This window comes from Physcomitrium patens, chromosome 17 (assembly GCF_059467195.1).
Source record: "Physcomitrium patens ecotype Gransden chromosome 17, ASM5946719v1, whole genome shotgun sequence".
NCBI classification, from domain to species: domain Eukaryota; kingdom Viridiplantae; phylum Streptophyta; class Bryopsida; order Funariales; family Funariaceae; genus Physcomitrium; species Physcomitrium patens.
The window spans coordinates 16,051,838-16,062,336 of record NC_143426.1 but is presented as its reverse complement, the minus strand read 5'-3'; the positions used below and the strand labels follow the sequence as shown (position 1 = coordinate 16,062,336).

The window sequence follows — 10,499 nt, the reverse complement described above, 5'->3', positions numbered from 1 at the left end:
ATTTGTAGTGGTACCGGTTCACACTGACATTACTAGTAGAATACATCCAGAGTGGGGGGATGGATAGATGTGGAAGCAACGGATGAAGATGGAATTGGATGGAAGTAGAGAGCAAAAGGGGATCAGAGGGTGTGCCGCACGGGCAGCGGGCAGGAAACAATCCCTGTGTTCGTGGAGGTGGTTCGCCCCCCGGCGCTGCCCCGCTCCCGCTCCCGCGCTCCGTTTTTTTCCTTCCGTTCCCCTTGCCCATGATGTGTGTGACCTTGCTTGTCAAACTCTGCTTGCCACTGTGCCTTGTGGCGCACCATTCTGTCCTCCATCATCGCTCACGGGATCACACTGCGTCGCTGCCAAGCGCAGTTTCACTCCCCTGTAGCAAATTACACAGCTAGCTGTTTCCTCTTCTTTGACTTCTCACGCCGCTTCTGCCACGCTGCGATTCTCCGGTACTTTCCTTCCTCAATGTTCGTGGGATTCTGGGTTTCTTCCAACATGTAGCAATTCCCCTGCACTCGTTTTCCTTCTCCAGTATGCTTTTCAGAAACGTTATTCTTGCAGGTGTGGCCTGTCGATGAAGCTAGCCTGACTTCTACAATTGCCTCTTTCAGTGTAATCTTACTGAGTGTCTGTTGCTCCGCTTCATTATTTCATATCTTTTCTATCTCTGTCATCGGCTTCCAACGAGTACGGGAGCAAATTAACAGGGAAAAATCAACTTCGAAAGTCTGTCGAGTATTTGAAAGTTAAGAGCCCCTGCCCAAGATGTATTTGCGGATGCACTGTCCTCACTTGAACACAGGCCACACACGATTTCGTGCGCAATCTGTTTGCAAGAGCGAGGCGCACCAAGCTAGTTTGAAGAGGACTTTACAGTGGGGTTGGATACCTTCTATTTGGCTTGAGCGAATTAGTCAAATTGTGTGCTCAGAGACCAGTGGAAACTCTGGGCATTATCATCGCACGTATTATTCCAACAGGAGAATTTCAGGGAAGGTGGCAGCTGAATTTCCTCTGGGTGTCGATGGTGTAAATACAAGTTTACGTCAGGTAACGAAATGGAATAGTTCAGAATCTCCCTGGCTTTTCAAGCTATGGCAGCAATTGCTGGGACTTGTAAACGCAAGAAAGTGTTGTTGGTTGCGAGAATATGCAGTCGTGGCTATGACAGTAATAGTTGTGCAAGGGATCACATCGCATGACATCTCACATGCCCTTCCTTCGACCTGCCCAAGTCTACTTGAGCCCAAGTCGGTTATGGAATTCCCTATATCTACATGGACCAAATCTGATTCTATTGTCTTTTGTGGTGCGCGATTGGACTCGTATCGGTGTAATTCAAAGGTGTTCACGATGAGAAAGACCAGCCTCTTGAAGTCGGTTGTCGGGCCGGGAATGAGGGTATATACTGCTTCGAATCTTAAAAGAGGAGCACTATTAAGAAGACAGGTAAGACAATCGCGCATTACCCTACAAAGATCATCGTACAAGAGGATGTCAAATGTCGAAACTTAAAGTAAAGAGTAGTTTTAATGCAGATAGAGGATTGTATTGACCGGCACGAGGCAGATAGAGGATTGTATTGTAGCGCGAGTGATCGTAGTAACGAAACAAGACGCGTTGCCTACCTCGTCAGATACCCGCTGTTTCCATGGTTGGTCTTCTTATAAATTGTTTGCATGGGTGATGAGGTTACTCTTCATTTTTATTTATTTATTTTAAGTTTTTAATTATTATTATTATGATTATGTTAACGAAGTAAGTATCTTAGCAATACATTGTTGACATAAATACTCTGCTCCATTAAGATCTTATGTAAAGTTAGATTTCTGGTATTTTTTCAAGACTATCGTAGAATGCATAAAGAGTTTTATGACAGGCACGAGGCAGGGGCTTCGAAGGACTAGTCAGTAGTATTGGAGGAGTGCTCTTGGCCACCAATGCCTCATCGATTGTCTTGCAATCATCACCACTGGCTGTTGTTACTGGGTCCTTGACTTCTCCTCTTGCATCCATTGTGAACGCGGGATCGCATGTGGACGTAAACGTTCTTCGAGCTTCCTTCACTTCGTCTCTCAATCTCATCAGCCTGTGTTGTAAGATACTATATCTTTATTCTAAAACGTCCTCTTGTGTTGTTTCTAAAAGTGGAGATTCATGACTGATATTTTAAGCAAGGTGCCCAAACTTAGTTTTCAATATCATCAAAAAACCAAGGGAGCTAATTGCGTAAGATACTCTTGCATATCAGAATCTACACTTGTATTATCACATTTATTGAGAAGAGCGTATACCGTGGCTTATGATGTTTGAATGGCAGTGTTTGTGGTATGGATGCAGAGATCTGGACAACTTCCAGCTGAGACACCAGTAGTACTTAGTCAGGTGGCATTTCGTGTGCTTATTCCTTGCTTCCTAATGACTAAGGTGTGTAACTTTACCACTTCTTGACTTGATATGCACAATCTGAGGAGTAATTAGGAACGATGATTGCAATGTTCCAGTTGTAGATGTACTCAACACAGTGTTTACCGACTAGATCTGATCCAAAAGATTTGTCTTCACATGTAGTGAGGAGGGCAGCAACATCAGTAAAATGAATGTTGCTCACCACATTTGCTACAGACTGTTCTATTATAAAATGGTTTTCATGGCTGAATATTTCATTACAACTTTCAGAGTTCAATCTGGAAGTTGGATCCATCTCATATGTTTATGTAGTGCTCTCATCAATTCGAAATTTCCTCCTCTAAATTCTGGTGATTCTTTGGGCAGGTTGCAATAACACTTGCCTCACAGCCTGCTGCCAATCTGCTCTTTCTACCTCTTGTTGCCATTGCTCAGGTGAGTGTGAGTGAGTGAGTGAATGTGTGTGTTTGTGTGGTGGTGGTGGTCTTCACATAACCGCCGAGATATTTTGCAAGAGAGCAAAGGTGACTTGGTTATCTAAGCAAAATTAGTTCACTTGCGCCACATATCCGATCACCTTGCTAGGGACTGAGGTGATGCATCCTCGTCATAAATGAACTACGTGTTTTCGTCGATTGTCTTCTGCCTGTACCATTGAGCAGAACCTCTCGGGATCAAATGATTGGGGTTATTGAAAATTTTCTTTTCGGTGCTCTTAGGTACTCACGGGGGCATCTCTTGGAAGACTAGCTTGTCGGTTTGTTTATCCAGCACCTGCCTCGGCGTCGTCACCAAATTTCGGAAATACAGCTCCAATAACTTCAGTGCCACCAGCTACTATTATCTCTGAAAGAGGTTCATCCGCAATAACTCAGGTGGCGACATCTAATAATGTCATTAGTTTTCAGGAAAATACAGAGCAGTATATGGCAGCTAAAAAGGAGGCTATCGTAACTGCAGCATGTGCATTTGGCAATTCATTTACTCTGCCATTGGTACTTCTCTCCCGCACACCTCTTCATCATTTTATTAAGTTCGGAATATTAGTCTTGAGTGTTCAATTATAACAAGTTTTTTTTTACTAGTGTCCTAATTTCGTGGATTACTTTGGTGGCGGACTTTCAGTGCTAGTTTGATTCTCACTACGGCATACATTATACATTCTTCGTTATGATAGTTGTGTTCCAACTGGATTTGTTCAAAGAATCCCTATCAAAATGTGGAGGAAAGTCCATGTAGCATCTTAAAATGGGTTATATGGAAACAAAGAGATCAAGCTGACATCTGAAGTAACTGGAAAGATCTTAATCTATATTGGATGTGGCAGATTTTCATGACCGGAGTCTTGGCAGCTGAAGAGGCAAGTAAAGTTGCAGGGTAAGTTTCTCAGCACCAAAAATCGTTGCTGATTACATTTATGGACCCCAGGCAGTCATTGAGAGATCTCATCCGATGTTGCTTAAGTTTTTGAATGTTTCAGCAAAGAAGATCATCCCCATGTCTTGGCTGCTTAGATCATGCGATTTAATTGTCTTGTATTGCAAAGACTTTCTGTTAGAAGAGGGTGATTTTATGCTCATGATTCTCCACGCTTAGCTCACTGCGGCTTGGACAATTTCCTTTGAAAAAGATTGGTATTTTGGCTCAGAAATGCTTCAACTCATTGCAGATATTTAGCATTATTCATGGTTGGCTGGTCACCCGCTCTTTGGATAGTTGGTTATTCTCTAATTGCCACCGGGGATGAAGAAAGCGACTCAAGGGGAAGTGTCCCCAAAAATCGCTTTTCATTGAATGCCATACTAGAGGAAATCAAACGCATAATGAACCCTCCTTTATATGGGGCAAGTTTCTCTCTCATGCGATGTGGTCTGTATCCAAATAGACTGGAATAGATATCTGCCGACTAATTTCTCGAAGCTTGAAACACGTTCTTGATCATTAGACGGAAATTAGACGAAATTTTATTTACGAGGTTTGCTTCTACTGGTGTAATTTTTTTCCCGTATTGAACATTGAATACTGCGACAGGTTTTGGTGGGTATGTTGGTAGGAGGGACGCCTTTGTCTCATCTCTTTCTTTCTGAAGCGAATACATCTGCAATCACAATGAAGTCCACAGGCGCCTTTACTGTTTTGTGCACTTTTACATCGGGCATACTACGGCCTATTTTTGATGTAAGTAAAATCCTGTATGTTATGTGGTGGTAGAAGTTGAGATAGGTTAGCGAATGCGTAAAATTAGCCTTGCACTTAAGATTATTCATCATTTTGACAGGTATCGTTCATCTGAATCTTATTTTCACCAACTACCTCTGAAATTACACTATTATGTCTTTTTGGCGAATTTCTTGATGAGAGACTGCCCACCAAGTTCAAAACTTTTTATGCTAGTGCTGAAGGACTGAGTCAATCTTTTTGTTTGCTTTTTTCATTTCATAATTGTGATGTGCTCAACATGTTCCACTCTCGAACTTTAAATCGATTATTCCGTTGCTCAGATTGGTCTTGAATGGAAATAGTGATGTATGTGAAATTTCGCAACTCAGTGTTATTTATATGCCTTAGTTTCAAGAGACAGTGATTTTTGTTTGTTTGGCTTGGCTTACAGGCGGCAGCACTTCTAGGAACAGCAACTTTAGCAGTACAGACAATTGTGCTAGCAAGTTCATTAGCCACATCCATACCTTCTCTCAGTACGGCTAGTGATGCAAAAATTTCTTCACCGAGGGTGGAAGCTGTTGAGCATCTTCCCGATACTGGTAATCATTCAATCATCAAGGCGGTGTCTTTCTCGACAGATTTGGAAACGGTTCTCGACTCTCGAGCTTTTTGGATTATTTCTTCAGTTCGTCTCGTGGCGATGCCTATTATTATGGTCGTCTCAACAGTTGTATGTCATCTCTCCCCGTTTCGTTTCATTCTCATTAATCCTTTGCAGTTACGATCATCTAGAATATGTGGTAGACTGTATTTTTGTCGAACTACTAACGATATTTTGCTCATGTTTGCTCTCCTATTATTTCAACTTTTTTTTGTATACGAGTCAGATATTTGGAATCCGAATCGTTCAATTGGAATTAATGAAATTTAAAATTAAACTAAAGTAGATTTTAAATTTATTTTAGTTTAAAAACATCCTTGTTTTCTGTGCCGTAGATTCTGCAATCTGCTCGTATCTTACCGGCTGATCCTGTTTACAACCTTCTTCTTATGGTAAGCCGCACCTGATAACCCTTCAATGTAAAAAAACCTAGTACATAACCATAGTGTTTCGTTCATGTTGTAAATGGTTAGATCTTCTTAGACCTTGAGAAGCTGAAGTACGACTCATCTGCTCTAAACTCATCTCCTTGATTCCCTGGATGATTAGTTATACCTCTTGTGTTGGCCATGATAACGCGATTATCTTTAATAGTGGTATGCACTCTTGTCTGATCATAAAATAACCTTGAGTATCGTACCGTTACACTCCATGATAACTATAGGTATGACATTATGCATGTGAATATATTATCCTTTATTACTTTCAAAGTCCTTATGATTGATATTTCAATATGTTGTGACTACGTAATGTTGCAGGCGCAGTCAGCAATGCCGTCGGCCCAGAATCTTGTTCTATTGTCGCAGGTAAAATTGCATGTCTTGTCATTATGTTGAATACCTTCTTCCAATTATGGAGTGCTATCCAGTTCTTGAAGAAAATCTGATTTATGAATATTTTATCTCAGCTTCGAACAAGTACGCGGCGATTGTCAGGGGTGCTGGCCTCACTGCTCCTGCGTCAGGTATTCCCTCCTGGTATTCAATTTATTGATATTTCTGAAATCATTCCTTCATTTATGGGTATCATGTTAGACAGTATGTTGGACTCTATTCATGTATTATAATCACTCTTGCCACAAGTGGGGACTTTTGAAGTGTCTAAATTGTGATGTGCTTTTGTATGCTTTCAGTACGCTTTGTCGATTGTTCCCATCACTCTGTGGATGGCACTTTTCCTAGCCGTTGCCAAACCTGCTTGATTTCTAATTTGGACAAAAACCCGTCCTTCAGAACTAGGTCCATCTGTAAGCACTAACCCTACGTTCCTTGCCAAGGCTGCAGTCATTTAGCTGCTCATCGACCTAATTGTTTGTCCCTCTATCTTTTGAATCGATTATTGAGTAAATTGGTGATGGTAGAAATGCAGTGCTCACAAGATTCTATGCAGCTCAACAGTATTTGCTCCTATTTAGTAAAATATTTTGTGTCATGTTGTCAGGTGTATATATTTGTGTGTAACAGGGTGTCTGTGGTATCTTGCAGAGGATGAATTTCGAGGTCTGTTTCCATTTCCTCATCATTTTGCGGCCAGAGGGATATGAAGAGAATTGTAGTATTGGCCATTCAAATGTAATACCTTGCAATCAACTTAACGCAATTACATAAGATACCTTTAGTCAACGCAGAAAAATCACCAGAGCTCATTTATTGCATGGGGTTCCGCACAATTATATACAATTGCCAATCAACTTCATCACTTATTGGTGTGGTGGTTGTATTTACCTCACTGGAAAACATCTTCATAAGATGCTGGGGATGTTAACCAACTACACAATCAAGACATGTCAGTAACAACTTCGGATTTAGACTCGAAAATATACGGCATGCCCACTGCTAAGTAGCACTCAAGACTTGAGAATCCTCCAGTACTCCATTTAAAGTCACTTTTGGCCTACATCATAATCTCTTCACTCCACAACAAAGTTGGCCGTCTGGGCCTCAGATCTGCAGCGACGGATACGCATTTCTGTTCAACGAATAAGTGAACTGCAAACATGCCAGTACATCACTTCCGCCCTCGGAGTGAAGTACTTACATTGTAGTGCTTCATTAAGCCAATCGGGTTTAAACCCTAAAAAGAAATCCGCAATATTACTGAAGTATACACTACTCAATACACCATGCTGGCACGAGAACAGATGTATCCACAAATCATCCCAAGTGTAGCTCCTGCGCCAACTTGCAACGGTGTGTGTCCCAGAAGCTCCTTCAGCTTCTTTTCGCTCACAGGGTGCCCCTGGAACAAGTCTTCCACGATCATATTTAGGACCTGCATGCAAACGTCCTCTTACTTAACATTATCGAAATATGTAGGAAGCATAAATCATTTTGAGAAGTTGGGCGGGATGTTCTTACCAAGGTTATCAACAAAAATGCCTAATTGTTTAGAATACAAATACTGCCTAGCTAAACCATCTGAACAGCAAGTCAATCAAGCGTTCTTACTAATGAAATAACATCAAACATCCCGTATCTTTGCCCAGAATTGCCCCAAGAGATTTACCATGGTAATCGGGGTTCTTTATCAATGCTATGTCTAAAGAGAAATTCCCAGGAAGTTGGCACATAATGATGAACGTTTGACTTGCAGGAACTTACCTCTGCTTGACGTCCAGCGTGCCTTCTAACTCCCGCAGCATCGTACATGACAATGAGGGTAAACCCTAGACATACCGGGAACAAGCTGTCACCCACTCCATGACACAGCGCAACTGCTGTGGTTAAACCTACACAAAGGGCTGAATGAGAAGATGGCATCCCTCCTGAACCCACCAGCATCTTCCAGTCCCATCTCCTCTCCACAAAGTACTTTGTAAACACTTTCAACACCTGCCACACATACACTACCCTATTCAGACCTCTTGGACAACACAGTACCAGATAACTCCCCATGTCCCGTATATTGAGGGGAAGCAACTCGCTACTCTGACTTCCTCAACAATTATACTCGGAGGCTCTTATCTACACTAGCTATTACTGGAAAAAAAGCCATAAACCCACAAGACAGTTCGCGTGCACAATTGATAGCAATACCCAAAACTTAGATAAAAGCTCGAAGTGAAATTCTCGACGTAACACCTGTGCAAATGCCCATGCGACAAGGCCTGACATAAACGTAGGATTTGCCCTAAGCGTGATCAAAACTGGACTAATTCTGTCCCTGGCAATCATGGATGTGCTCAGCAATGCCATTCCCAAACTTCCCTGCTGTAGTAATGCTCCATCCAGATCTTCCCACTGTGACTCCTCACATAATGCTTCGAATTTAAGCCTGCAAAGATGTAACCTGGCTCGCCAATAGGATATAATGGACAATGCTTGGGCGAGCAACGTCATGGGGTGAAAAAAGAGATGTCTCAGTAAGATGGCGTCATCTCCAGTAAAATCCTGCTTGTCGTCATTCAGGTCTCTTTCACCAAAACTACAACCATGAGATTGACAGCACTGTTGCCCAAACACAGATTTCTCCCTGAGAACACGGTGCTTCAAGCTAGATTGGCGGGTATTCGATAATGCTTGGAGAGGGACGAAGCAGCGCGAGTGCAGAGTAGCAGTATTCAATGTCGGGTCGAAATGCTGGAGAAAAGCGGGGAGAGAAATTCAGCACGAGTAGGCAAGGCAGGAATGCAGGGAGGAGAGGCATGGCATTGCAATGGGCAAAGAGAGGAGGGTAGGAGAAGTACCTGGACAAGAGAGCGAGAGTGGGGTGGAGAGGCAATTGGCGGGGAGAACATGGAGGGCCCCGTAATGCGAGACAAAGCGAGGCACGCCATGGGAAGTCGACGAGGCCGGTGCAGAAGGGAAGGGAGATTAAGATTTCATTGGATACGGAGGGAGGGAGGAAGAGCACAGAAGCACAAGCAGCAGTAGGACGAGGAGGGGAGAGGCGAAAGAAAGGAACAGAAGAGAGATAGACGCAGCTTGGTGAGTCGAGTGAGTGTGTCGAGGAAGGAGGGCCTGGAAGCCTGCGAAGGGAAAGAAGGAAGAAGGGGATGAGCAGAGGACCCCACAGCATCAGCATCAGCATCATCATCACCAGCATCGCCATTGCCAACACCATCGCACTAGTCCAGGGCCAAGTAGCCCCCACGCCCCCACAACCCCCTCTCATCAACGAACCAACGAACGAATGAACACAACCACCCACCTATTCATCCCCTATTCATCCCCTATTCATCCCCGAATCCTTCGAACGCACGCTGTCGCTTGGATGGATGAATATCCCTCATTCGTCCTCTCCTCCCTTTCTGGAACTTCCTCCATCCTCAGCGTTTTTGTAGATGAACACTTCCCCTCATCCATCACTTCGCCTAACACATCCATTCAAGCATCCATCCCCTAACAAGCTTTAAATGCCACACTAAATTTGACACCTCAATTTTGATGCAGCCCCCCTTAAACAATGCAATCAGAATCATTTGGATGTTCTTTTTAATACTCACAATGTCCACAAATTTGTGGGCAGAAGTTAATGCTATGGACACCATTTTTATTTTTATTCTATTTGGATGGTTTGTTAACTTATTTGGTAGATTCATAGTTTATATAGACTGTAAGTTTGAAGATACACAATAGCACTATAATAAATTACTTGTATACGTAGTAGCAATAATTCATACATACATACATACATACATACATAGAGAGAGAGAGAGAGAGAGAGAGAGAGAGAGAGAAATATGTTAAAAAGACTCATCCATTTACTAAATCAACCCACCTTATTTTAACCATTAATAGAAAAATAAATCACCTCCAAAAACCATCATTATAATCATGGCCCACATCTCTACCTTCTTCATTTCCAACACCCGCTTCCTAAGTTCCTAGCTCTCATTTCTCCCTTCCATTCTTAGCTATATAAGCTTCAATCAAAAGTTCTTTTCACCAATATTTTCCTCTCTAATTGATGCAACATCATTTTTTCTACATCAAATTCCTTGACAAGGCAATGAAACTTGCAATGTTCTTCAAACAACTTTGTATTCTAATGTTAAGTTTATAGCAATGGGATCTTAAACTAGAATAATCAACAATGTTGAAGGTGAGACTAAGTTTCACCTTTAAAAAATACAAAGAATCCTACTAATATTTTTTTTTTGGTGCAAGTAAATGCAAAAAATTTCAATAAGAACATGAACAAGAAAAAGCAAAAGAGAGTGATTGCCCAATATATGGCAAAATGTTCCAAAGGTCTCTTAGACTTACATTGAGACTTATATTTATTTGAACTTTTACATAGCTCTATTGTCAACATTTGCTGCTACCCC

General features: G+C 42.1%; 2 protein-coding genes across 11 annotated transcripts; one reads left to right on the top strand and one right to left on the bottom strand.

Annotated features, from left to right (window-relative positions):
- The first annotated feature begins 269 nt into the window (after window positions 1-269).
- Window positions 270-6,928, top strand: LOC112294400 (uncharacterized). 10 transcript variants are annotated; one of them, XM_090243937.1, is made up of 16 exons: window positions 270-446; window positions 609-1,047; window positions 1,342-1,446; window positions 1,877-2,093; window positions 2,318-2,424; window positions 2,773-2,841; window positions 3,126-3,401; window positions 3,734-3,783; window positions 4,076-4,250; window positions 4,438-4,584; window positions 5,018-5,299; window positions 5,566-5,622; window positions 5,989-6,036; window positions 6,138-6,194; window positions 6,363-6,476; window positions 6,715-6,839. In XM_090243937.1, exons 2-15 carry the CDS (start codon window positions 763-765, stop codon window positions 6,429-6,431), a joined length of 1,944 nt encoding a protein of 647 aa, XP_090100063.1. In that variant the 5' UTR covers window positions 270-446; window positions 609-762; the 3' UTR covers window positions 6,432-6,476; window positions 6,715-6,839. The 10 variants fall into 10 exon arrangements, with proteins under 10 accessions (XP_090100063.1, XP_090100060.1, XP_090100064.1 ...); XM_090243936.1 differs by having other exon boundaries at window positions 291-446; window positions 559-1,047; XM_090243934.1 differs by lacking the exon at window positions 6,363-6,476 and having other exon boundaries at window positions 6,715-6,928.
- A 155-nt stretch (window positions 6,929-7,083) lies between these two features.
- Window positions 7,084-9,269, bottom strand: LOC112294402 (uncharacterized). The gene is made up of 4 exons (XM_024544750.3): window positions 8,916-9,269; window positions 8,311-8,808; window positions 7,831-8,061; window positions 7,084-7,501 (listed from the first exon to the last, which is right to left on the bottom strand). Exons 1-4 carry the CDS (start codon window positions 9,003-9,005, stop codon window positions 7,343-7,345), a joined length of 978 nt encoding a protein of 325 aa, XP_024400518.1. The 5' UTR covers window positions 9,006-9,269; the 3' UTR covers window positions 7,084-7,342.
- Window positions 9,270-10,499: the final 1,230 nt, after the last annotated feature.